The 27,114-nt window shown below is 45.6% G+C and overlaps 1 protein-coding gene across 1 annotated transcript in view; it reads left to right on the forward strand.

Moving 5' to 3' along the window:
• Window positions 1-11,298, forward strand: part of LOC122741758 (lysosomal acid lipase/cholesteryl ester hydrolase-like) — a 36,275-nt gene extending 24,977 nt beyond the window's left edge. Inside the window, exons 8-10 of the mRNA XM_043985511.1 lie at window positions 258-329; window positions 8,154-8,225; window positions 9,141-11,298. Coding sequence (XP_043841446.1) covers window positions 258-329; window positions 8,154-8,225; window positions 9,141-9,374 — 378 coding nt within the window. The 3' untranslated portion in view covers window positions 9,375-11,298. The remainder of the gene's footprint in view (window positions 1-257; window positions 330-8,153; window positions 8,226-9,140) is intronic.
• The last annotated feature ends 15,816 nt before the right edge of the window (window positions 11,299-27,114 follow it).

Genomic DNA, 27,114 nt, shown 5'->3' on the forward strand with positions numbered 1-27,114 from the left:
ACTGGGGCCCAATGAGAAGCAACCTGCCCACAACAGTGAAGCAAAGATTTTGCCTGAGGCTTTCTGGATCTGAGTCCAGGGTGCTCCCCATTATAGCCTCCCAGGGCACTCACTCTCCTTGTCAGGTCTCTTTCCTCATTGGAAATGGGAGCTTTGGGGGCCAGGAGAGTCTGCTCCATGGCTGCCACCTTGTATTTTTTCTGAGCGGGGCCTCCCCTCTGGCTCTGGCCTCATCTTTCCCTTTCCTTGTGTTGCAGTCCCGAGTGGACGTGTACACCTCACACAATCCTGCTGGGACGTCTGTGCAGAACATGCTACACTGGAGTCAGGTAGGGGCGCGGCGGGGGGGCGGCTTGCTGCCTGGCAGGTGTGGGAGGTGGGAGCTTCCATGGACATAGTTGGGAGCCTGGGTTCAGATTTTGCCTCCACTGCCCTGACAACATGTGTGACTTGGGGCAAGTGGGTTAATCTCTCAGGGCCCTGATCCTCTGGTCCTGTGACTTATTGGCCTTCTTTTGGTCCATCTTTGGAATGGGCCTTTAATCAATGTTTAAGAGATGGAGGATGGGATGGAGAAACCTGTATTTAGGAGAAGAGGACCTGGGTTCAGATCCTGCTCCTGCTCTTGACTCCCTGTGTGATGTGGGGCAAGTCCCTTATTTGCTCTGGGCCTCAGTTTCCCCATCTGTAAATGGAAGAGTTGGGCTGGATGGCTTTTGGGACCCCCCCCCCCCTCCTGCTCCAGAGGTAGGAGCCTATGAGGAGTTGAATTGACTCGGCAGCAGTGCCTGGTGTTCCTCTTCAAACCGTCATGTGTGTGCTCACCTGGGTAGTACAATATTCCCTAGGAGCCAATAAATTCCTGGAGGGTGAGGACTGGGCTTTCTTTTTCTCTGCGTGTGCCCTCCACATGTAGGTGCTTAATCAATGCTCGATTGGAGGGACAGTGAAGCCAAGTGGAAAGAGCCCTGGACTCGGCATAGGGAAACAGGTCGAATCCCAGCTCTACAGCTTACCACCGTGTGGGGGACTGTGGACAGACCTGGGCCTCAATATCCCTACTTGTCAAATAGGAACAATAATAATCATAAAATGGGCACTTTTACCACTTCCCTCACCATAGGTTGTGGGGAAGAGGCTTTGCCAAGGTTGGAGCACTCTCGACATGTACAATGCTCTTTGTCATTGGAGTAACAGGTGAGAGAAGCCAAGGGCTCACCCATGGCCACTGGGGGTTCTAGACTATCTTCTGTGTTCCATGTTCTTGATAGAAAGACTCTGCCTCCACTTGGGCTGGGGAGTTTCATCTCTCCCCAAGAGTCTGATGGCAAGACAAGATGGAAGGTCCTGCTCTTGGATGTTGCTCTCTTGTCACATGTCAAGAACTGGCAAAAATAGGGGGCAGATAGGTGGCACAGTGGATAAAGCACCGGCCCTGGATTCAGGAGGACCTGAGTTTAAATCTGGCCTCGGACAATTGACACATACTAGCTATGTGACCCTGGGCAAGTCACTTAACCCTCATTGCCTCACAAAAAAAAAAAAATAAATTAAAAAAAAAGAACTGGCAAAACTGAAACCCTGAGGGACATGTGGAGGGTTGTTGTTACTGGAGAAGAATTTTCCAAGGGTGCCCAGCATTTACCTCACATTCCTTTTCTCAGCAGGGCACATTTGCTACATAGCCTTGGAGACAAAGGTTCTTCATCCCCCCAGTTCATCCCTTTGATGTCTTTTACCAGGGAACTCTATTACTCAAGAAATTCTTTCATTCTCCCATGCCTTTCTCAGGAGGTCAAGAATGGATAACCAAGGACAAAGAGGAGGGGTTCCTTTGTTCATGAAGATAAGCTGCTAGGTTAGGGTTGATCATTGACTGTTACAGGGGCTTGGAATTCTGTGTGTGTGTGTGTGTGTGTGTGTGTGTAAAGTGAATTGGTGCCAATTCATCTGTGCCTTCTCCTATCTACCTATAACTAACTGGCATCAGTGGTGAGACTGCAGAGCTCAATGGCCAGTGTGGTATTGGAAAAAGCTAAGGACCTGGATTCAAATCTAAGCTTTGCTATTTGCTAATTTGGTCAAGTTGCTTCCCCCTTTAGACCTCAGTGTCCATATATATAAATAAGGGAGGTAAACTAGGGGACTTTTTAAGCTTCACAATGAGAATCATAGAATGAAGACATTGAATAGTTGGATCACACAATTGGGAGTTCAGAAGCCATCTAATTCAGCCCCTACATGAAAGGAATCCCCACAATTCCATCCCTGCCAGGTGGTTAGCCAGCCTCTGGTTGAAGACCTCCAAGGAGGAGGAGTCGATCATCACCTTTTTTTTTTTTACATTTTAACCATTTGTTTTATATATAGTTTTTGTCTATAGCACAGTCATTTCCTCTCCCAACCCCATGATTGAATCCTCACTTTTGATAAAGAAAAGTTAATCTGAAAAGAGCATGTGATCCTGAAACTTTGTATGTTAGTGTTAATATTTTATCCTAGTAGGCCACCCCCGCCCCCGCCCCTGTACCATGAGGAAGAAATGTGTTGTTAGCTCTTTCTGTCTTCCCCATTTTCCCTGTTTCTCAGAACTGAATTTTCTTTTACTGGTCTTTTCATTTACATAAGTGTGATCATTGTATATCTTGTCCTCTTGATTCTGCTTATTGTAGTCTATATCAGTTCATACAAATCATCTCACATTTCTCCAAATTTCTCATATTTATTTTTTTTGAAATATTTTTTATTTTTAATATTTTTGTCCAATTACATGTCTTTTGTCCAATTAGTTTTAAAATATTTGTTTTTTAAAATGTTGAGTTCCAAATTCTCTCCCTCCCTCTACTCTCCCTTATTGAGAAGGCAAGCAATTTCATATAGATGATACCTGTGCAGTTCCCATCATTCTCTCTCTCTCTTTTTTTTTTTTAAGTGAGGCAATTGGGGTTAAGTGACTTGCCCAGGGTCACATAGCTAGTAAGTGTTAAGTGTCCGAGGCTGGATTTGAACTCAGGTTCTCCTGACTCCAGGGCCGGTGCTCTATCCACTGTGCCACCTAGCTGCCCCCTCCCCCCCCCCATCATTCTCTCTTGAAGCAGCCCATCCTGCTTGGAGATCACTTTCATTATTAGGTCTTTCCCCTCCTTGATCTCCATCCTCAATTGACCTTTTTGCATCTTCTGTGGTACCTATTCCCACAGAGTTCAGATTTGTGATGTTGACTTCTTTAAGAAATTTCTTACTAGGATGAAATGTCCCTGCTGAGTGCCGTGGGGTCTGAGAGCATTTTTAGAGGAGTAGGAGTAGGGAATATAAACGTGAAAAGAATTTTAATTGATATAATTTTCTAATATCATGGTTACTTACAGTGATTTGTCCCCTACTTCTATAGAACCAAACCAACCAATCCATTGGTCATGTCTGACCTTGTCTGCCTCATTCCATACCCATCTCCTACCATATCTCTGCTGAGAGGTAGGGATCCTGCTTCTCCCTCATGTCCTCTGATGACATAATTGGTCATTGCATTCATCAGCAACTGAAGTCTTTCAATGTCATTCTTACGTTTTTGTGACTATCATGTCAATTATCCTTCTGGTTCTGCTTCTTTCATTCTACATCCAAGCCTTCTCAAGTTTCTCTGAATTCTTCATGTCTCTTGTTTCCTAGAGTCCAATAACATTCCATTAATTTGTATACAGAATTCCTGTCACTGGGCACCCATTTCCCCCTTTTACCTCTTTAGGGTGTATGCCTAGGAGTGGGTGGTATTGTTGGGGTCAGGCTTAAAAACAGGTCTGACATGTTTCTAGTCAAATTCCACATTTTCCCCAGTGGTCAGACCAATCAGTTCCACCATAGTCCATGTGTTCCTGTCTTTCCACAGCCCCTCTACTATTGACTATTTTGATTTTTAGTGGAGCATACTTATAGCAGGTGATGGAATTCTCCCAGAAACCTCTTTTTTCTTGTCATCAATCCTGGCATTTGGGACAACCTGATAGCCCAATGCTGGGATAATAAGAAATCTTGGCTAGGAGTTAAAATTTTTAAAAATAGTATTTTTTCCAATTACACGTAAAGATAGTTTTCAACATTAATTTTTTTTTTTTTGCAGGGCAGTGGGGGTTAAGTGACTTGTCCAGGGTCATACAGCTAGTAATTGTCAAGTGTCTGAGGCCGGATTTGAACTCAGGTCCTCCTGAATCCAGGGCCCATGCTTTATCCACTGCGCCACCTAGCCGCCCCCTCAACATTCATTTTTGTAAGATTTCATGTTCCAAAATTTTCTCCCTTTCTCCCTTCCCTCCCCCCTCTCCAACACAGAAAGCAATCTGATATAGGTTATACATTGTACTCATCTTAAACATATTTCCACATTAGTCGTGTTGTGAGAAGTGAATCAACAAAAAAGAAAAACCACAAGAAAGAAGAAACGAACCTCATCCCCAACAACAAAAGTGAAACTAGTATGCTTCTATCTGCATTTAGACTCCACAGTTCTTTTTCTGGCTATGGAGAGCATTTTCTATCCTGAGTCCTTTGGAATTATCTTGGATGATTGTATTGCTGAGAAGAGCCAAGGCTATCACAGTTGATCATCACACAGTGTTGCTGTTACTGTGTACAATGTCCTGGTTCTACTCATCTCACTCAACATCAGTCCACTGAAGTCTTTCCAGGCTTTTCTGAACTCCTCCTGCTCCTCATTTCTTACAGCACAATAGTATCCATTACATTCATAGACCACAACTTGTTCAGCCATTCCCCAGTGGATGGGCATCCCCTCAATTTCCAATTCTTTGCCACCACAAAAAGAGCAGCTATAAATATTTTTATACTTGTGGGTCTTCTTCCCTTTTTTTATGATCTTTTTGGGTTATAGACCTAGTAGGGATATTAGTGGGCCAAAGGGTATGCACAGTTTCATAGCCCTTTGGGCATAGTTTTAAATTGCTTTCTAGAATGGTTGGATCAGTTCACAGCTCCACCAATAATGCATTAGTGCTTCAATTTTCCCACATCTCCAACATTTATCATTTTCCTTTTTTCTCATATTAGCCAATCTGATAGGTGTGAGGTGGTTTTAATTGGCATTTCTCTAATCAATAGTGATTGAGATATTTTTTTTTATGACTAGAGTTAGCTTTAATTTCTTCATCTGAAAACTGCCTATTCATATCCTTTGACTATTTTTCAATTGGGGAATGATTTGTGTTCTTGTAAATTTGAGAAATGAGGCCTTGATCAGAAACACTGGCTGTAAAAATGCTTTCCCAGCTTCCTACTTTCCTTTTCATCTTGGTTGCACTGGTTTTGTTTGTGCAAAAATAGAAGTTAGATTTCTCTTCCCTATCCCATATCTGTCACTAGTAGCACAGGCTGGAAGGAAGGAGAGAGAGTGAAGGGGTAAGCCAAAGGGCTTGGATTACTGGGAGCCCTGCCTTTGGGTGGACACAGGTGGCCAAGAGCAGCCTTGTGTCATGATCTAGTCAGGCTCTTCTGTGGTGGATTCCCCTGCATCTCTGTGGGAAAGCGGCCACAACTTAGTCTGTCTGGTCATGGACACGAGTGTGGTGAGATTGATCAGCTTGTTTGGTCCCCTCAGGGCGCCTGATTCCTACAGAACTGTCTGGGCTGGCTGTGGGCTCCATGTGTTGGGGCAGTGTTGGTTTTCCGAAGTACGTCAGTGACAAAGGCCCATCTGTCCTTCTGTCTGGCACCCGGAACGCTGGGCTCTGTCGTTTGGCCTATGGAGGCCCTTGCTATCCCTTCCACCTCATGGCACCTTCTTGACTTCTGGGCTTCTGCGTCCACCCTTGTACTCACTTTTCTATAATGTGTTATTACCCCCAATTAGCCTCTGCATTCATTCCTCGAGAGCTGGGACTGTTAAATTTTACATCCCTTGCATTTAGCACAGTGCTTATCCTAAGCTCTGGCCACGAGCCTTGGACTGCAAGGAGCTCACACCTCCTCAGGGAAGGAACTTGTAAAAAGAGAGACTTGTGCCAAAGACGTCCCAAGTGGAAGGAAGGCAGAGGGGTGGGTTCTTTAGGATTTCCATGAGATTGTGCATTCGTTCATCCCACAAACGTTTATTAGGCCAGCTTTGTACCAGACACTACTGGGCCCTGCCTTCCCGGAGCTTACATTCTGTACACAGAGAAGGAATGACAACATCTAGAAGGGAAATACAGAGCAATAGCTGGGATAGGGAGGGAGCTGAGCACAGAGGGAATCAGGAAAGGCTTCTTGGAGGAGGCAGCAATTGAGCTGAGCTCTCTGTGTGGTGGAGGTGAGCAGGTGAGGAGGTCATGTGTTCCAAGCATGGGGTGTGTGTGGGGGTTAGGCTTAGGGTTGAAGGTTGGAGAGAGTTCATGAAAGCTGGGAAAGCCCATTGGGAAGGTCAACTTGACCTTTGTGAGAGGGCAGGGAGAGGGCCAGGCCTTCCTCCAGAGGAGAGAATCACTTTGGTAGCCGGGGGATTGAAGAGGGGAGGAGCTCGGAGTCAGGGAGACCTACCAGGTGGCCACTAATGGAGCTCAAATGAGAGGCGACAACCAGACACATGGACCCACTCGACGGAGCCTGGGAGAAGGTGACTGAAGTCTCTTCACACCAGGCTGGATGCCCCAGGCAGTCCCTGGACATTTGTCCTCGTTGCTCTTAGCTCCTTCCCAGGCACATCGTGGCTGAAATCAGGCAACTTCTGGGTGACAGGGTGCTCTGACGGAGGGCAAGGTCATCATCAGGGTTATGTTGCCACCTGACCTTGGACAGGACTGGCATCTGGGTAATGTTCAAGAGCCTTAGTAAACTGCTGGGGGATTTCTCAAGTGATCATGACCTACATTTTCAAAGGGTTTTCAGCTTTTCCAAGTGTTGGATGAATGTCCACCTTGTGAGCTAGTGGCTGTAAGTACTTTGGAGATGTGAAAACAGCCTCAGAGGGGCCAGCTAGGTGGCAAAGTGGATAAAGCACCAGCCCTGGATTCAGGAGGACCTGAGTTCCAATCTGACTGCAGTCACTTGAAACTTACTAGCTGTGTGACCCTGGACAAGTCACTTAACCCTCATTGCCCTGCAAAAAAACAAAACCAAAAAAAAAAAAAGAAAAAAACAAAAAACAAGCCTCAGACAGATGGTGCCGCTGAGGCTGATCCCCGAGGTGGCTTGACCCCAAAGCCATCTCTGGGGCCCTCGGCTGTGATTTCAGGCTGAGCCACCAAGGTGTCTGCAGGGCGGGCCTGCTGAGGTCCTGTGGCTGAGGGCATTCAGGCTGAATTTCTAGATAGTTGCTACTTTGGAAAGTGAAAAGGGATCTGGGTCCTAGTGATTTATGGAATCGTACTCTCTAACTAAAGACAACTACCCAGGGCTTGCTACAAATGGAAGGAAAAGAAAGCCAAAGCCCCGAATTCAGGTTCACTGTTGTGAACCATCTGGTCCCCAGAGAACAGCTAACAACTCGTGCTTTCCTTTGCTGGGTAAAGAGGTGGGGGTCCAGGGGTGCAGAGTGTTGCCTGACCTGCCAGACCTGCCCCTGCCTTTGTTACAAGGGAAGGTTCTATTGGGGGGAGGATCAGGAAATGGAAAAAGAGAAAGAAACATTGCAAGGATGTGAAGCAGCATTTATTGAGCACCTACTATGTGCCGGGTACTGTGCTAAGCAATGCACGCAAAAAAGAAAGTCAGTCCCTGCAGAAGACAAACACTTAAACAGAAAAGTGACACTCAGGGAGGAGGAGAGGCGTTATCGAGTGAAGGGGGCAAGGTAGAAAAAAGTCTGGTGGAAAGCTTGGAGAGGAGGGAAGGAGAGAGCCCGGTTGGCGTGTCCTGAAGATGGAGGTCCCCGGAGGAGCTTCCAGTCAGAGGGAGGGGCTGCAGGCAGAGCATTGTCCCATGGTGAGATGGCTGCTGGGAAATGGTGGAGACAGGCCGTGGGGTCTCAAATCGAGGAGCTGGAGGGAGCTCAGAGGCTGTCTGGTCTAACTGAATGGGAGCTCCTGGAGGGCAGGCCCTTGTTCACTTTTGCCTTTGTGTTTCCAGGGCCTGGCACAGAGTGTTCAGTAAATGCTTATTGATTGACTGCTAAGGTGTATGGATGCTGAACTCTTTCTAACGTCTTATTTTAAATTATGTGTGTTTAGGCTGTCAAATCCGGGGAGTTTAGAGCCTATGACTGGGGAAGCCCAGATCAGAATTACTGTCATTATAATCAGGTAAGGATGCTGGAGCTGAGATGACCTTGGTGGTTCCTCAGGGGAGGATGGGTGGCTATCTGGGACACTAGGAGTATGAGGAAATAATGGGTTTTGGGGGGCCCAGAGGCCCCCCACTCGGGAGACTAACCAGGGAGCCTCGCCTGACCTCTTTTAAGGCCAGCCCAGAATCAGGAGAATTGCAAAGGACTGACCTTGACTACCTAAAGGAAGCTAACTCATCTAAGTGACCCCCTCAAGTCATGCCAACCAATGGACTTGAATGTTACTGACCAATTAGCTTGGATCAATGTGCAGTGACCCACCTTTATCCGTGAGAGGATAAAAACCCTTGGAGCAAAAGTGTGTGGGGGGTCCCTCTCTTCTCTCTCCCACGCTACTCTCTGGCTCTCTATCCTAGGTCTGTAGGGCTTCTGAACTTTTGGAGCCATGTGCTCTCCTTACTAACATTTAATATGCTTTAATAAATGCTTAATGCCAAAGACTGGTGCAATAGCTTCTAATTTCTAAGTAATAATATATTAGAAGCACCGGCTAAGTTCCCTAAAATTTGGGACAGAGACAGGCACCCCCATCTAATTTCAAACGACACAGTAGGAAGCGGTTGGATGCAATTGGAAGGCTCTTTCCTTTGCTTATCTCATCTGCTGTTAGAGCTTCCAGTTGAGGATTCAGTTTCCTTCTGCCCTCCCCCCACAACAAACCATGATGGGGAATGACCTTTGGGGCTCAATGCCATTCTTCCATGCACTGGCTCGGAAGTGCAGCCAAGCAGTCCCCCTTTCTTAACTGAAGATCCGTCTCCATCTATTTTAACCAAATTAGATTTAAGGCTTGTAGTTCTTGGTTTATTGTAGCTTTGCAAAAACTGGTGACTTAAACTTGGGTTCTCTTGGGCCCTTTTCTCCCCCCTAGAGTGAGCCTCCTTTCTATCGAGTTAAGGACATGCTGGTCCCAACAGCCCTTTGGAGTGGGAGCCGAGACTCGTTGGCAGATGCCAAGGACGTGGGCCTCCTACTGACTCAGATCTCCAATCTCGTGTACCACAAGAATATTCCGGAGTGGGAGCACTTGGATTTCATCTGGGGTATTGATGCCCCAAGGAGACTCTATAATGAGATCCTGGACCTGATGAAGAAGTATGAATGAAGCCTCCCCCAGGGGGAGTAGTGGCTCAGACCATTGGCTGAGGGCCATGGCTATCATTTTTTTTTTGAGAGGCAATGGGGGTTAAGTGACTTGCCTAGGGTCACACAGCTAGTAAGTGTTAAGTGTCTGAGGCCGGCTTTGAACTCGGGTCCTCCTGAATCCAGGGCCAGTGCTTTTATCCACTGCCCCTCATTTTGTTTTTGTAATCGATTTTCCCCTTCCCCAAGCATTTTGTAGGATAAGGTCTCTGACTCATTCTGACTCTGGCCTACAGCACACCACTTTATCTTGTCCACGTGACCTTTGAGCCTGCCTGGGGATGGCAAGGCAGTGTCTCAGGGAAGGGAGCCCTGTTCAGATCCCTCAGAATCCCAGACCTTGAGATGCAGCAAGGGTAGTAGAGCTCATGGGGTCAGATTTCCTCCCATTAAAGATGGGGAAGCTGAGGCTCAGAGATGACGCTATTAACCCATTTGGCATTTTTAAAACTTCCCAGACTGGGGCGAAGGTCCCTGCCCTGCACCAGGGATGTTTATCCCAGCAGTTTACAGACACTCTGCAGGGGATGAACTCTGCTGGAGCCGGAATCTCTAAACTCTCTTGTTTCTTGATGAGGGTCCTTCTGGCATTTACAACAAGGCCACACGAACACTGGAGAGAGCCACATTTTATTTTCCCTTACATTTGTAAGGAGGGACAGTGGGTGCCTGCCACTGAGCCTCGATATACCTCTTTGTACCTGCTTCTGCCCTCCAAGCCAAACAGAACAAGTCTCATCCCTTTCAGTGAAAGAGCCTTTCAAACCTTAGCCAGCTACCACCCACCTCCCCCCGCCCCCCACAACGCTGCATCAGTCCTCCAACCTCCCAGGTCTTTTCTTCATCAGGTTAAAAATCCTTAGCTCTTTCAAGAAAGATAGCTCGACCTAGTGGACCGAGGGCTGGACTTCAAGTCAGGAAGAGCTGGGTCTGAATCCCCTCGCTGACTCTTACAAGTTGTGTGACCTCGGACATCACTTGACCTCTCCCCATCTAAATAAGTAGACCTGAGTTTATATCAGGCCTCTGACCTTTATTAGCTGTGTGATGTGGGGCAGGTCACTTAACTTCAGAATCTCAGTTTCCTCATTTGTAAAACCAGGGGAGTGACCTGGAAGGTCCCCTTACCCTCTAAATCTGTGGTCCTGTTTTGTACCCATGCTTTCCCTCCCTTTCAGACAAGCAGATGCATAGAATCGCAGACAGTGACCTCTCTGTCAGGGTGAACGCCTCTCCTTGCCCCTGGCATTTCTGATGTCAGAGTTGGCCTATGCCAGAAATACTTCTTAGACAAATGGTCAAGTATCTGAGGAACGTTGAATGGTCTTGGAGTGACTTAAATATGATTACTCTTTGTGCCTACAACCCTAGAAGTCCAAAGCTTTGTGTCTCTGCTTAAGGGTCCCCCGAAGCTGTGAAGAAGGTGCCCACATTTCATTGCTTTGGTCAAATCCTGAGCAACATTTACCCCCTTCTGATTCCCTCACCTTCTCCCCAAGGAGGGATCCCTCCTGATGTCTGGGAACTTGGTGCAGCTTGGAAGCAGCCACTGCTGGCTTTAGCTTTCAAAATGGCCACAGGAATCCACCTCCTCAAACTCAGGGAGTCCTAGCCTTTGAATATTTTCATTTTACCTGTATGGATGATTTTATTGCTTCTGATTTATATACATTTGTGTGTTATGGGTAACTTAGAGCATAGGGGTTTTGATACTCCTGACATAATTTCTTCCTTGAATTATAGACTAGACTAAGATTTAAGGATACTAGGTTATGATGAAAGTTGGGAGGACCCCGACATGTGCAAAGGTTATTTTGATAACTGCATGTTTAAAGTTGAAAAAAATGTATCCAATAAAACTGAATGACCTACACTGTAATACAAAAGTTGTCTTTTTTGGAGGAGGGGATATTCACAAAACTTTCCTTTTCTATTTTCTCTTTTGCTTCTGCACCCTTTCTTCCTGTCTCTTAAAAAAAGGAAAGTGTCTATGCTCAGCTTAGGGGTACATGTGTGAAGCAGATGCTCTTGTGAAAGAAGAGCTGGAGGTTGCTATGGAGTGCAAGCTTGGCATGAATGGCCTGGTTGATAGGGCTGTGATCTCGGACTGCTTTGAATGTCTCAAATGAGAGGCACAGGGTCATGGGAGATAGTGGGGGGTGGCGGACACGAACTGTAGTTGGAGCCGGGAGCCTGGCAGAGCAGAAAGTGGTTAGATTTGGAGTCAAGCAGATGTGTTTACTAGTTGTGTGACCTTGGACTAATCCCTCAAACTCTTCAGGTCTCAGTTTCTTCATCTATAACTTGGGGGTGTTGGATTACAGGACATCCAAGAAGATAAACAATAGCATCTATTAATCATCTACTATGTGCCAGATTCTGTGATAAGCACTTTATAAATATTATCTTATTTGATCCTCACAACTTTGTGAGGTAGGTGCTGTCATTCCCATTTTACATTTGAGGAACTGAGGCAAACAGAAGTTAAGTGACCTGTCCAGGGTCACACATCGAATAAGAGTCTAAGGTTGGATTTGAACTCAGGTCTTCCTGATTCCAAGTCCAGTATCCAATCCACTATGCTACCCAACTGCTTAATGCCATGATCCTATAATTAGTCTATAGTCACAAGTGTCAGAGGTGGGGTTCCTTACTCCCAATTCATTGATCTCTTTATGACACTGCTTCTCATTCTTTGAGTTGTCATTCTTTTTTTTTGAGCAAGGCAATGAGGGTTAAGTGACTTGCTCAGGGTCACACAGCTAGTAAGTATCAAGTGTCTGAGGTCGGATTTGAACTCAGGTCCTCCTGAATCCAGGGCCAGTACTCTATCCCCTGCACCACCTAGCTGCCCCTTAGTTGTTATTCTTAATAATTGCTTACACTCCTGATGGTACTTGGGGCTGAAGATGGAGAGGGATGTTTTGAAGGGGGAGTTTAGGTGCCAGGTTTGGCCTAACCTGCAGCCCTCCAGCTTTCTGAGGTGACAGTGGAGGGAGGGAGACTGGAAGAGGAGACCAGAGAAAGGGTCTTCATCTTTTTTCAAAGAATAGTATTTTATTTAATTTTCCAATTCCATGTAAAGATAGTTTTCAACACTCATTTTTCTAAGATTTTGAGTTCCAAATTTGTCTCCCTTCCCTCCTCCCTCTCTAAGATAGCAAGCAATCTGATAAAGGTTATACAGTACAATCATGTTAAACATATTTCCACATTAGTCATATTGTGAAAGAAGAATCAGAAGAAAAGGGAAAAACCACAGGAAAGAAAAAAAAATGAAAATAGTCTGCTTCAATCTGCATTCAGTTCTTTTTTTCGGGATGTGGAGAACATTTTCCATCATGAGTCCTTTGGAATTGTCTTGCTTGGATCATTGTATTGCTGGGAACACCTAAGTCTCTCACAGTTGATCACACAATGTTGCTGTTGCTTTGTACAATGTTCTCCTGGTTCTGCTCACAGGCCATCATCTTTGATGTATTACCGGTGTGTATGCCATGTTCCAAAGGGGTGCCAGGGGTGGGAGGAAGGGTTGGAAAGTGGGTGTTTGAGGTCTCTCCATCCTGACCCCATGCTGAACTATGGCAGCAGGAGGTGGGTCACCACTTTCTAGCTACATGGGAACCTTTGGAGGGTTTTTCATTCTGGTGTTTCAAAAAAATGAGCATTTCTATATATACAGCAGAACACAGAAAGAGGATTGAAGCTGAAAATAAATTTTCCAATATAGGCTTTAAAAAAAGATATATATGGGGCAGCTAGGTGGCTCAGTGGATGAAGCACCGGTCCTGGATTCAGGAGGACCCGAGTTCAAATCTGACCTCAGACACTTGACACTTACTAGCTGTGTGACCCTGGGCAAATCAAACCCTCATTGCCCTGCAAAACAAACAAACAAAACAAAACAAAAAGATATATATGATCAATTCTATACTTTCTAAACTGTCCTCCTCACCTTTGCTTTCTTATGATCATCTCTGTGTAGACTTTTTTTTTGTCTAAATGTATTTTTTGGGGTGGTGGGGCAATGAAGGTTAAGTGACTTACCCAGGGTTACACAGCTAGTAAGTGTGTCAAGAGTCTGAGGTAAGATTTGAACTCAGGTCCTCCTGAACCAGGGCTGGTGCTTTATCCTCTGCACCATATAGCAGCCCCCCTCTGTGTAGACTTTAAAAAAATCTGTTCTCTTCTTAACAGTCTTTCTATCTATCTATCTATCTATCTATCTATCTATCTATCTATCTATCTATCTATCTATCTATGTCTGTCTGTCTATTATCATAAGAGTATTTTATTATTTTTCATTTACATGTAAAGATAGTTTTCAATATTTGTTTGCATAAGATTTTTAGTTCCAAATTTTTCTCCCTCCTTCTCTTCCCTCCCTCTTCGCCAAGACAGAAAGCAATCTGATATAGGTTATATATGTACAATCACATTAAACATATTTCTGCATTAGTCATGTTGTGAAAGAAGAATCAGAACAAAAGGGAAAAACCTCAAAAAAAAAAAAAACAACAACCAACCTACCAAAAAATAGAAACAGTATGGTTCAATCTGCATTCAGAATCCACAGTTCTTTTTTCTGGATGTGGAGAACATTTTCCATCATAAGTCTTTTGAAATTGTCTTGGATCATTGCACTGCTGAGTTGACCATCACACAATGTTGCTGTTATTGTGTACAATGTTCTCCTGGTTCTGCTCACTTCACTCAGCATCGGTCCACTTAAGTCTTTCCAGGTTTTTCTGAAATCTGCCTGCTCATCATTTCTTGCAGCACAATAATATTCTATTACATTCATAGACCACAAGTTGTTCAGCCATTCCCCAATTGATGGGCATTCCGTCGATTTCCAAATCTTTGCCACCACAAAGAGAACTGCTATAAATATTTTTGTACATGTGGATCCCTTTCCCTTTTCTATAATCTCTTTGGGATACAGACCTAGTAGTAATATTACTGGGTCAAATAGTCCCATAGCCCTTTGGGTATAGTTCCAAATTGCTCTCCAGAATGGGTGGATCAGTTCACAGCTCCACCAACAATGCATTAGTATTCCAATTTTTCCACAGCTCCAACATTTATTATTTTCCTTTTTTGTTATATTAACCAATCTTATAGGTGTGAGGTGGTACCTCAGAGTTGTTTTAATTGGCATGTCTCTAATCAATAGTGACTTAAAGCATTTTTTCATGTGACCATAGATAGCTTTGATTTCTTTATCTGAATACTGCCTGTTCATATCCTTTGACCATTTCTCAATTGGGAAATGACTTGCATTCTTAGAAATGTGATTTAGTTCCCAATATATTTTAGAAATGAGGCCTTTATCAGAAACCCTGGCTATAAAAATTGTTTCCCAGCTTTCTGCCTCCCTTCTCATTTTTGCTGCATTGCTTCTGTTTTGTACAGTCTTTAAAATTTAATTTTTAGAAATTTCAACAGCCTTTGGGGGATATTGCTATTGCTCAGCCATCCCCCCACCACCTCCTGAGAAAAAAGAAACCTTGTCATAAATTCCCGGGGTGAAGGGGAATGAGCACAGGCCACGGCCAGGTTCCTAAGTGTGTGTCTCTCCCCTTTCAGCCACAGCTCCTCTGGCCTGTGCCTTGCTCACTAGCCTAAAGCCTTTCAAAGCCTGGTCACGCTGCTGCCCTTTTGTACCTTGTTCTCCTGACCCTGCTTGATCCCATCAGTTCACGCTTCCCAGGATTCTCTGGCATGATCTCTTTCCCCGTTGCTTATGGTACAACAACATTTCAGTATATTCCCTTTGTGACTATCTGTTCATCCCTTCCCCGGGTGACAGGCAGGAAGCCCCAGACAGCTTTGGTCGTGGCTTTCCTTTTTCCCTTTTTAATTCCACTCATTCACCAGGGTCACAGGTAGTGAACATCAGAGGCTGTATTTGAACCCAGGTTCTTTGATTTCAGGGTCATTCTCTCCCTCTCCCCACATCACACTGCCTGCTTCACTGGCCGCTATGAGGGGAGGGTGGGAATAGGCAGGACACTGAACCGATAGCTGGGTGACCTGGGTTTGTCCCCAGGCTTCAGAGGATATCAGCAATGTTAGCCTGGTTAACTCCCTTCGCTTCTCTGAGACATAGTGTTCTCGTCTGTAAGATGATGCTCATTATACTTTCATTGCTTACCTCCCAAGGTCAATGTGAGGGAAAACAGGGAAATGGGAAATGCTATTAGGAGTCTAGTACAGGATCTAATATTTGGGCAACATGTTTTTGAATTTCCTTTGGGGTAAAACAATTAAACAATTTCTATTTTCTCTTTTGCACTCCATAGCAACCTCCAGCTCTTCTTTCACAAGAGCATCTGCTTCACACATGTACCCCTAAGCTGAGCATAGACACTTTCCTTTTTTTAAGAGACAGGAAGAAAGGGTGCAGAAGCAAAAGAGAAAATAGAAAACAATTAGTTTTAAAACCATGCCCCTCTACCCGGACTAACCCCTGGAATATGTGTCATCTTGGATAATCAGGGCACTGAGATGCAAAAGGGGTGAGCTGCCTTTGCCTCTCTATTGGTTGGTTGTTGTCCTTTGTTCTCAGAGAGAAACAAAATGACACCACAAGTTACGGCGTGTCCAGCTGTGGCTGACCAGACCAATATGAGCTCGGAAGGTTCTACCACAGGTCAGGCACAAATAATCCATGGGAACATTTGGGTTGGATTCTTTAACTTTGCGTATTTCAAATTTCCTTTGAGCTTCTTCAATTCTACTTTGCTCAGAGAGCACAGCACTTTCTCTGATGAGGGCGCGCCTTGCTGGCTGGTTCTGTGCCAGTGTCTCCCCTGTCATGCAAGCAATTCCAACATTCTTTTTTTTTTTTTAAATTTTTTTTTTAGCGAGGCAATTGGGGTTAAGTGACTTGCCCAGGGTCACACAGCTAGTAAGTGTTAAGTGTCTGAGGCTGGATTTGAACTCAGGTCCTCCTGACTCCAGAGCCGGTGCTCTATCCACTGCGCCACCTAGCTGCCCCAATTCCAACATTCTTAAGAGAGACCTTGACCACCATGTGAGTGCTTGCCTTCTGTGAATTCTCCATAAAATAGTCTTTTAGGCAAGCGTACATTTGGCATTCAAACAACGTGGCCAGCCTATCAGAGTTGTGCTCTCTGCAGTAGAGTTTGAATGCTTGAGAGTTTAGCTTGCAAGAGGACCTCAGTGTCTGATATCTTATACTGCCAGGTGATCTTCAGAATCTTACTAATGTCATGGGGTGCAGAGCACCCCAGAAGTTCTCTGGGGCACATCAAGGAATCTTCTTCTTGAGAAACTAAACCAGAGGACAGATAACGCCTAGAGAGATAAGTGGAACCAAATCGGACTGAGCTAGCTTCGAATTCCCACCCTTCATTCTGGTCTCCCTTACCCTGGGGAGATGAGTTTGGGTGTGGCAGCGGCCTTTGAGTCCTGAAGAGATCCGTAGCCACCCCTCACCCAATTCCTCTAGTCACTACCAGTGGGGGATGATCCTCCACTCCTCACCCAATTCCCCCAGCTACCACCAGTGGGGGATGGTCCTCCCTCACTAAAGGAACTTTTCACGGGCAGATGGTCCACCCCCATCAGTCCTCTATAAAAGTACCTTCCAGTCTCCTGTTCGAGGAGATTTGGTACCTCGGAGCCATGTGCTTTATGCCAAATATCCCCATGAAAAGTCCAAGGATTTCTTTCATGGTTTCCCTCCCCCCACCCTTCCCTTCCCTTGGCCCTAAATAAACTACCACCTTATTCTAACTACATTTTGTGTGCAAGAGGGTGTAATTCTTTAAAGAGGAATTCTTAAGAACCCCAACTCCTACCCCAAACCCGTACCCCATTTTCCCCCATTACACTAAGACAATTCAAATGGAAGTGATTCAGTTTCCTGGCATGGTGCTGATAAACTGCCCAGGTTTCACAGGCAAACAACGAGGTCTGCACAATGGCTCTGTAGACCTTCAGTTTGGTAGTCAGCCTAATACCTTTTCTTTCCCACACTATCCTTTGGAACCTCCAAAATGCTGAGCTAGCTCATCATCGATGCGTACATTCCTAGGAAGGATACTGCCAAGGTTAAGTGAACTTATCCACAATGTTCAAAACTTCTCCATTTGATGTAACTGACGGTTCCACATATGGATGGTGTGGTGCTGGCTGATGGAGCACCTGTGTTTTCTTGGTGTTAATTGTTAAGCCAAAATGAACACAAACAGCAGAGAATTGGTCCATACTTTGTTGCATTTCAGCCACAGAAGCTGCATTGAATACACAATCATCTGTAAACAAAACATCATGTATAAACACCCCCTCCAGTTTAGTCTTGGCTTGTAGCCTTTTCAAGTTGAAGAATTTACAGTGTGGTAGCTCATCCTCACTTACTACTGAAGACTTGTGCATCACATGACCTCATCACTAACATTGTCTTCCATTTACCTAAATGCAATAAAACTTCTTGGATGCACCCTTACAGCAAACGGCAGCATTCGATACACTATATCATCATAAAAAGAGACAGACAGGATGTGAGTGATAAGGCAATGTGTGGTGCTGAGTGACATACAACAAAAGCAGTGGTCCCAAGGCAAAATGACTTTCAAAAGATAATGTCAACAGATTAGAACATTCTTCCTACTGGTATTGTGTGTATTTGTGAAAGTATGCTTCAGGGCTATGGGTGAAAGGATGTATTGTTACTATTGTTCATGCTCAATTATTTCCGTAAGTGCCTTAACTAGGAGTGGATTAGATCCTTCAGTGAACTAAAGTAAATGTAAATGTGGGGGTGGGGCAGCTAGGTGGCACAGTGGGTAGAGCACCGGTCCTGAATTCAAGAGGACCTGAGTTCAAATCCGACCTCAGACACTTGACACTAGCCGTGTGACCCTGGGCAAGTCACTTAACCCCAATTGCCTCACCCCCCCCCCAAATGTAAACATGGGGGTGGGGTGGTGGTGGGGTGAGGGGGCTCTTGAGCTATAGTTTAGAATTTTGACTTCCAGGGGACCCAACTTGCTCTTCTGAATTTTTTACTTCTGCCAGACATCGACCAGGGGTGGGTTTTGGGTGGTTTTTTTTTTTTTTTTTGGCATTTTTCCCCCGGACATCTGTTTATTCCCCAGGTTAGCTAGGTAGAGAAACAATGTCTTTCCAGTCTTGCTTCCCACAAGAATTATAGAAAATCTGACCTGGAGGAGACCTCAGCTCATTCTAGCTAGTGCAAAGTTGAACAACAATCTCTGTGCTACATTACTCAGAAAGGACTGGCAACGAGATGGAACCGGCCTCTAACCTGAGAATGGCCAGAGACAGGTGAGTCAGGAATTAGAGAGAAACTTTATTTTCGAAGTGAGGACATTTGCTTGGAAGCAAGGAGGAGCTGTAGACACATGTGCCAGGGCCCTGCCCCTACTGGGGTGGCCCCAGATAGTGTGGGGAGACCTCAATACTTTTACTGGTGGCTGCCCAGTGACCTGTAGCCCAGACAATGAGGGAGCAGCAAGCATGGGACAAGTTTGATTCATTGCAGGACTTTCTGAGTTTGTCCAGTGTTTATCTTTGAATTATGAGACTAACCCAGAGGGTGAGATCATCCAGAGGGTGATCCCAAAGGATTGTTGTCCTGCCAAGCTCAGAGCACAGCTTGCTTGCTGGGCATTAGCTCTGGAAACATGGAGTGTAAATTTTCTTTTGTCAGGACAATGCCACCTATGCTCTAGGACCTCCAGTGATGGGAGCTCATTACCTCTTTTTTTTTTTTTTTTTTTTTTTTTTTTTTTTTTTTTTTAGTTAGGCAATTGGGGTTAAGTGACTTGCTCAGGGTCACACAGCTAGTAAGTATTAAGTGTCTGGGGTCGGATTTGAACTCAGGTACTCCTGACTCCAGGGCCGGTGCTCTATCCACTGCGTCACCTAGCTGCCCCAGAGCTCATTACCTCTTAAGGCAGCCGATTCCACTTACACACAGTCTGAATTGTTGGGAAGTTTATTTGGATATTTGGCCCAAAGTGGCCTCTTTGCAATTTCCATTCATTGCTTGGAGGATGCTGGGGAGGGCTGGCAAACAGCAGGAGCCTGATCCCTTTCAGGTGCCATCCCTTCAGATCTCTGAAGACAGAGGTCATGTTACCCCACCCTAGCCCTCAGCCTTTTCTGCTGCAGGCAAAATCTCCCTAGATCTTTCTACCAGCCCTCATACGGCACAGTAAAGGGAGTAAACATTCGTATTGTGCTTCCTCTATGCTGGGCACTTCACAACACGTTGGGTACTGGATTCTCACAACCCTTCGAAGTAGGTGATCATAGAATCTCCATTTTAAGGTTGGGGAAACTGAGATAAACAGCACTTAAATGACCTGCACAGGGTCACATAGTTAAGAAGTATCTGAATTTGAACTCAGGTCCAACCACCTATCCTCACTGCTGGTCATACCTGTGTCCCCCACTGGGAGTGGAGGGAAATAGCCCAGTTCACACAGTGGGGGGATCACACAACTGGGGCTTAGGTGGTGTTGTCACTGGAGTGATTAAAAGGAAGCCCCTTGTATTGGAGGGTGCCTCATTTCTGGTAGTCTCCCAGGGACTCCCCAGGTCACACCCCTCTGGTGGGCCAAGCAAGTCCAAAGCTTCCAGTTTGTCTCCTAGGCCTCTGGAAATCTCTGAGCCCATTGAGCTGACTTGACTGGAAAGCACAGACATGAGGAGAGGTAGTATGGGTCAGTGGTCAGAGCACTGAAGTTGGAACCTTGGGGAAGTGGGTTCAAATCCCACCTTTGCCAACTACTACCTTGGTGACTTTGGCCAAATCTCTTCCTTCTCTGGGCCTGGGTTTTCTCATTTGTGAAATGGGGATAGACTAGATCATCTCTAAGGTGGCTTTTGGCTCTAAATCTAGGATCTTGAAATGGTGGAAGTCCCCCTCCTCCCGCCTCCATCCCATGGGTGAGATCCCGGAGGGGCCAGACTTCCTGCTGTTTCTGGCCACAGAGTTAAGAGAGGGGAGGCTGCAGGTCCTACACTGGGATGCTCAAGGGTAGATGGGGTGTATGGTGGAGGACCACTGGGATCCTGGCACAGGAAGGTGGGTGCCTTAGCTCTGATACAGCCCCGAATGAGGGGGCTCCCAGTGGGCCCGCCTTCCTCCTCTCCCCAGTCCCAGTCCCAGTCCCAAGCTTGGGTTTGCAGCTCTGTGGAGGTCATGGATGGAAAGGCAGTTTAATGTGACCCCCCCACCCTATCTACTCAGGACGGATGAGAGGCTGGCAGCCAGTTTGCTTCTTGGCCACACGGTGGCAGTGTGGGCCTTTTTTTTCAAAGTTTCCCTGGCTGTCCTTGGGAAGGAATTTGTAGGAAAGGATGGAGACTGTGATGGTGGCTTTCATCTGCTGCTGGGGAGCTTGGGAAGCCCGAAGTGGAGGTGGGGCATTCAGGGTCCTCCCACACTCCTGTAAAGCTGCCTCTGCCTTGGTCCAGTTACTTTTAGGGTCTTGTCTTTAATTCTGGTCTTTAGGAAGGACCTTGATGAGTGGTTGAGTGACCAAAACGGGGAGGGTCTCATGGCATAGGAGATAGAAGGAAATCAGAAGACTCAGGGAGCCCATGGTGGCTGTCTTCATGCGTGTGATGGGTGCATGTGGGAGAAGGATTAGAAAGGTCGTGCTCAGCTCCAGAAGACAAAGCACGAGATGAGGAGGGAGCAAGCTTGCAGATGATGTAAGGAAGAGGCTTCCTGAGATGTAGGGTTATCCACAAGTGAGATAGCCTTCCTCTGGAGGGAGGAGGTGGCTTTCCCTTTCCGGGGGTCTTTAAGCAAAGACTTATTGGGTAAGTCCTAGAGGGGATTCTTGTCCAAGGATGGGTTGGACCAGATGCCCACAGTAGTGGTGTGCTTGTTGGGAGTCACACTCAGGCATCCTGAAACACACTTGCCACTCTTTCCCCTGTATCTCCCACTTGTGCCTAACATGGTGCCTTGATGAGAATAGTCTTTCAAGAAATGTTTTTTTTAAAATAGGGCTTGCTAAATTGGAAGCTCCCTGAAGGAAGGACCATGGCTAATTCCTTTTAAGACTCTCTATAGAGTAAAGTACAGGACTCAGCACTTGTTGGGCCTTTAGTGATTATGTTTTGAATGAAAGTGAATAAACTCAGGTCCTGTGGCTCTCCAAACCCAGGGCTTCTTCTATCACACCATGTTGAAATGATGAGGAAAATATGAGTCATGATAATGCTAACTCCTGCCTTAAGAAACTTACAGTCTCTAAATGGAAGGGAGAGTGAGGAATAAGATGTACAGGAACCAGAAGAATATAAAACTGAGTAGTTTAAGAAATTATTAAAAATTCAAGCTAGAATGCCCAGAGGGCTATAAAACTGTGCATACCCTTTGATCCAGAAACACCACTACTAGGTCTGTATGCCAAAGAGATCATAAAAGAGGAAAAATGACCCACATGTATAAGAATGTTTATAGCAGTTCTCTTTGTGGTGGCAAAGAAATGGAAACTGAGGGGATGCCCATCAATTGGGGAATGGCTGAACAAGTTGTGATAATAGAATACTATTGTGCTGTAAGAAATGATAAGCAGGCAGATTTCAGAAAAAACCTGGAAAGACTTAAGTGGACTGATGCTGAGTGAAATGAGCAGAACCAGGAGAACATTGTACATAGTAATAGAAACATTGTGTGATGATCAACTCTTATAGACTTAGCTCTTCTTAGCAATACAATGATCCAAGAACAATTTCAAAAGACTTATGATGGAAAATGTTCTTTACATCCAGAAAAAAGAACTGCGGAGTCTGAATGCAGATTGAAGCACACTATTTTCACTGTATTTGTTGTCATATTTTTCTTTCTTTTGTTTTTTTCCCCTTTTGTTCTGATTCTTCTTTTACAACATGACTAATATGGAAATATGTATGACATGATTGTGTATGTACATGTATGTATATGTACCTACAGGTAGGTGTATATATGTATGCATGTATATGTGTGTGTATGCATGTATACACACATGTAACACCTATATCTGATTGCTTGCTATCATGGGAAGGGGAGAAGAAAGAGAAGTAGGGAGAAAAATTTGGAACATGAAATCTTAAAAAAAAATGAACGTTGAAAACAATCTTTGCATGTGACTGGAAAATAAAATAAAATGCTACCCTCCCTCCCCCCAGTCTAAGCCAGACTGCTCTCCTCCTCCTCCTGCATTGGCTGATTGACCAATATAATGATTATATGGCATGAATCCATAACATTTCATACCAGACTGAATAAAGTCACAATGACATGCAGATGTTTGCAGTGTCCCAAACACCATATACCCACTTCTCTCTCCAACTTGTGGTGTTAGGCTGACCCTAATTTCACTTCTAACCCTAATTCTCATTGGCTCCCATGAATCTAATGACCATTTCTATGCTGATGAATCTATCTCTCCTGTCCCAACCTCTCCATTGACATCCAGTCTTTAATCTCCAACTGCCTTCAGACATCTCCACTCAGTATTTCCAAATGAGAACACATTATCTTGCCCTTTGGACCCTCCCTTTTCCTACCTACCTGTTACTGTAGAGGGCACCAGCGACCTCCCAGTCCCATAGAATCATCCTGAACTCCTCTCTATGTTTAACCCTTCATAGCTATTATGGTGCAAAACCTGACAATTTCACCTTTGAAATTTCATCTCTCGAGGGGCAGCTAGGTGGTGCAGTGGATAGAGCACCGGCCCTGGATTCAGGAGGACCTGAATTCAAATCTGGCCTCAGACACTTAACAATTACTAGCTGTGTGACCCTGGGCAAGTCATTTAACCCCAATTGCCTCACCAAAAAAAAATCATCTCTTGAATATACCCCCTTCTCCCCTCTGACACTGTTCCTGCTCTAGTGCAGGCCCTCATAACCTTATACCTGGACTACTGCAATAGCTGCTGGGGGGCTGGGGGACTGCCTCAAGTCTCTTCCCCCTCCCATGGTTTTCCTAAAGTGCACATCTGACCATGTCATCGCACCCCCCATTCAATAAACTCCAGCAGCCCCCAGTCACCTCCAGCTCAAATACAAACTCCTTCACATGTCATTCAAAGCATTTATAACTTAACTCCCCCTCCTTTTCCACTTTGCTTTTATCTTATTCCCCTCCATGTACTCTCCAGTCCAATGACACTGGCCTTCTGGCTGTTGCAGGAACAAGACAACTTCATTTCTCAGTTCTAGGCATTTTCTATGGTTGTCCCCCATGTCTGCAATGCTCTTCCTCTTCCTCTTCACCACTTGGCTTCCTTGGCTTCTCAGCTAAAATCTCATCTTCTACTGGAAGCTTTTCCCAACCCCTCATCACTTTGGTGCCTTACCTTTCTTTATTATTTCCTATTTATTCTTTTTTCTCTTTTTGTATCCCCAGCACGCAAAACAATGTCTGGCACGGACACATAGTGGTCTCTCAATAATGTTTTTTGACTGACAAATCAGTCAACCCAACTGGATTGTCATTCTTGGAGGTACCACTGAGTGGCAGCCTTGAGCTTTGAAAAAACTCGTCCCAGTGTCCAAACCGGGAAAAAATTAGTTTGCCCCTGGGGACCAGTTCTCCAGTCACACACTGACTTTCACTTTTCTCATTGCTAATAGGTCTAACCTAGCCTGGGACCCTGTCTCAGGCTGACACACAAAAGGGCTCAAATGATCACTGTGAAACCACGTTTCTGGGATGTTCTAGATACAGGGAATGGGTTCTGGTACCGATTGCTATCGAGAGATCAAGGTCTCACGCCAGAACTTGGTTTGATGCTCTTTCTAGTGCCAAACCTGATTCCCAATTTTGAAGTAAGTGAATTGGTTGACTTTTTTTTTTTTTTTTTGCAGGGCAATGAGGATTAAGTGACTTGCCCAGGGTCACACAGCTAGTAAATGTCAAGTGTCTGAGGCCGTATTTGAATTCAGGTCCTCTTGAATTCAGGGCTGGTGCTCTATCCACTGCGCCACCTAGCTGCCCCCTGTTTTTTTTTAAGTGATGTTTTCATATCATGGCCATTTCTGGAAATATTCCCCTTTGTCTCCTCTCAAAATGAAGTCCTCCCTTGCAACAGAGAAAAACAGTTAAATGAAAATATCCAAACAGTGACTTATCTAATGATGTTACCACCCTTCTGCTCCTGTAGTCCATCACTTCCCTACTGAGAGGAGGGAGGTTTCTTTTTATTGTCTCTTCTCCAGGAGCACAATTGGTTTCTCAGTCTTATCATTCATATTGTTGTGATTATTGTACATAGACCCTGTATCAGTTCATTCAAATCTCCTCATGTTTCTCTGAATTCCTCAGTCACCATTTTTTATAATAATAATATTCCATTGCTGTGGTATTTCACAATGAATTCAGCCTTTCTCCAGTCAATGGGCACCTACTTTTCTTCCTATTCTTTGCTACTGCAATAAGGGCAGCTTTGGATATTTTGATATATGCTGGACCTTTGTTTATATCTTAAATTCCTTTGGAACTTATGTTTTCTAGTGGGATAGCTTGGGTCACAGATGATGAATGACTGTTCATCAAAACATCCTTTTCCTCACATGATTCCAAATTGGCATCCGGGATGGTTCTCCACCTTGAGAAGGGCAGTGGAGTGTGGTGGAAGGAATGCTGGACCTGGAGGTTGAGGACCTTGGTCTGAGTCCTGATCCTGCCCTTTATTAGCTGTGTGACCTTGAAAAAGTCACCTCCCTTCCCTGGGGCTCAGTGTTAGTAGGGGTGTGGGGAGGCAGGTTGGACTAGATGTTCTCTGAGGTCTTTTCTAGTCCATTTATGTGATCATGAGTCTGTAAAATGGTGCCTATAAACAGAAGTAATTGGGGAGGGAAGGGAGGAGTGACTTGCAGAGAGGGACTGGATGTCTCCCAATGTCCTAACGTGGTCATGACCCTGCCCAAAGACTTCTCATTATCTAAGGTCTAGTCAGCCCTGGATGGGTAGGCTTGGAGTGGGTGCGTGTGCGGGAGGAGGTGAGGAGGTTGGGAGAGCTGTTGGTCAGGCCTTCTAAGATGAGCTAAATTCTGAGTAATAAGAACAATCCACAATTTGGCTGTGCTTTGGAATTTACAAAATCTTTGGTGGCCCCTGGTCCACAGCTATCTGCCCAGGGGATCCTGAGAGTTGAAGGGACTTGCACACAATCAGTTTGTGTCAGAAACAAGACTTGAACCCAAGACTTCCTGATTCTGAGGCTAACTCTCTACCCACTGCTGTTGTTCAGTTGTTTTCCTGTCATGTCTTACTCTTTGTGATCCCATTTGGTTTTTTTTGTTTGTTTGTTTTGCAAAGATATTGGAGTGGTTTGCCTTTCCCTTCTCCAGCTCATTTTACAGATGAGGAAACTGAGGCAAACCGGGTGAAGTGACTTGCCTAGGGTCACACAGCTAGGAAGTGTGTGATGCCAGATTTGAACTCAGGGAGATGAGGCTTCCTGACTCCCTGCCTGGCACTTTATCTGCTGCAACACCTAGCTGCCCTATAATCTACCCACTATATCATACTGTCTCTTGAGGTTTGGATTATAAACCCCATTTTCCATGGGAGAAAACTGAGGCGCAGAGAGATGAAATCCCGAGCTTCCTTCAAGGAGTGGGGCATCTCCTTCCAGAAGCCTTGGCCATCAGTGTCTCCTTTCTCTTCAGATTATCCTGTAAATATCCCTCTGTTTCCTTGTTGTTCCGTGCCCCACTCCACCATTGGAAGCATCTTTAAGGCCTTTTCCTGGCACACATTGGAGACTTTGGAAGCTTAATCAATAATTGTTGCCTTGGCTCATCCCCAGTCACCCAAGTGGGCAGTGGAACAGGTGAGATTCTAACCCACAGCTCCTGACACCCACTCCAGTATATTTTCTCTGTACCAGCCTGGGAAAGAATCTAAAGAGAAAAACCATTAAAAACCCACCTCCCCCAACCCCCAACAGAACATGGCGCGTGTTTGCCAAACGAACTGATCCTCATTTCTTTGCAGGCAGGGCTTCAAGAAGCCCCCTTTCCTTTGCAGAAGGGGTGCATCCACTTGAGCTTGACCCCAGCCCACATTCAGGAGCATCCATTGGGTGATGAAGCCGAGGGCTGCTCTGAGTGAAGCTGGATTGAGGAGGCAGGGACAGCGTGGCCAGTGCGGGCCCAGCAGCAAGGCTGCCTGCCTCTTCCGGCTGTCCAGAGCGTTCCCAGCTCCATGGAGGAGGAGGTGACCATAATGCCTGGTGGGCAGCAGCCTGGTGGCTAGCCTTTGAGCGTCCGTGGCCAGCAGGAGACCAGACTCCTGAGTTCTCCTCGGGGTGGGGGGGAGGGGGTGCTATCGCAGGGGCCAGCCAGCTTGTCGTAAGGCTCACTCTCTCACCACCACCACCCCTCATCCCATCTCAGCTGGAAGCACATGGATCTGATTTGTCTTCTTTCCCTCTGCTCGGCAGTTCCCGTCTCTGCCTAGTTCAGGCATCTCTCCAACCCCTGAGGGAGCCCTTGGAGCTTTGGGAGGATGTGCCAAGCAGGAGGCCTGTTGCTTTTGTAAAAATTAGGAAAAAAAAAGTCCTCCCACTCTTCCCTCCTCCTTGCCTCCCCCTCGTCCCCACCCCCCCAGCAGTGAGGTAGGAAAAGTGAGAACAAGTGACATCATGGATGGGAGGGACCAGGAGCTCTTATTAACGAAGAGAGCTAGC

Source organism: Dromiciops gliroides, chromosome 2, assembly GCF_019393635.1.
Source record: "Dromiciops gliroides isolate mDroGli1 chromosome 2, mDroGli1.pri, whole genome shotgun sequence".
Taxonomy (NCBI): Eukaryota; Metazoa; Chordata; class Mammalia; order Microbiotheria; family Microbiotheriidae; genus Dromiciops; species Dromiciops gliroides.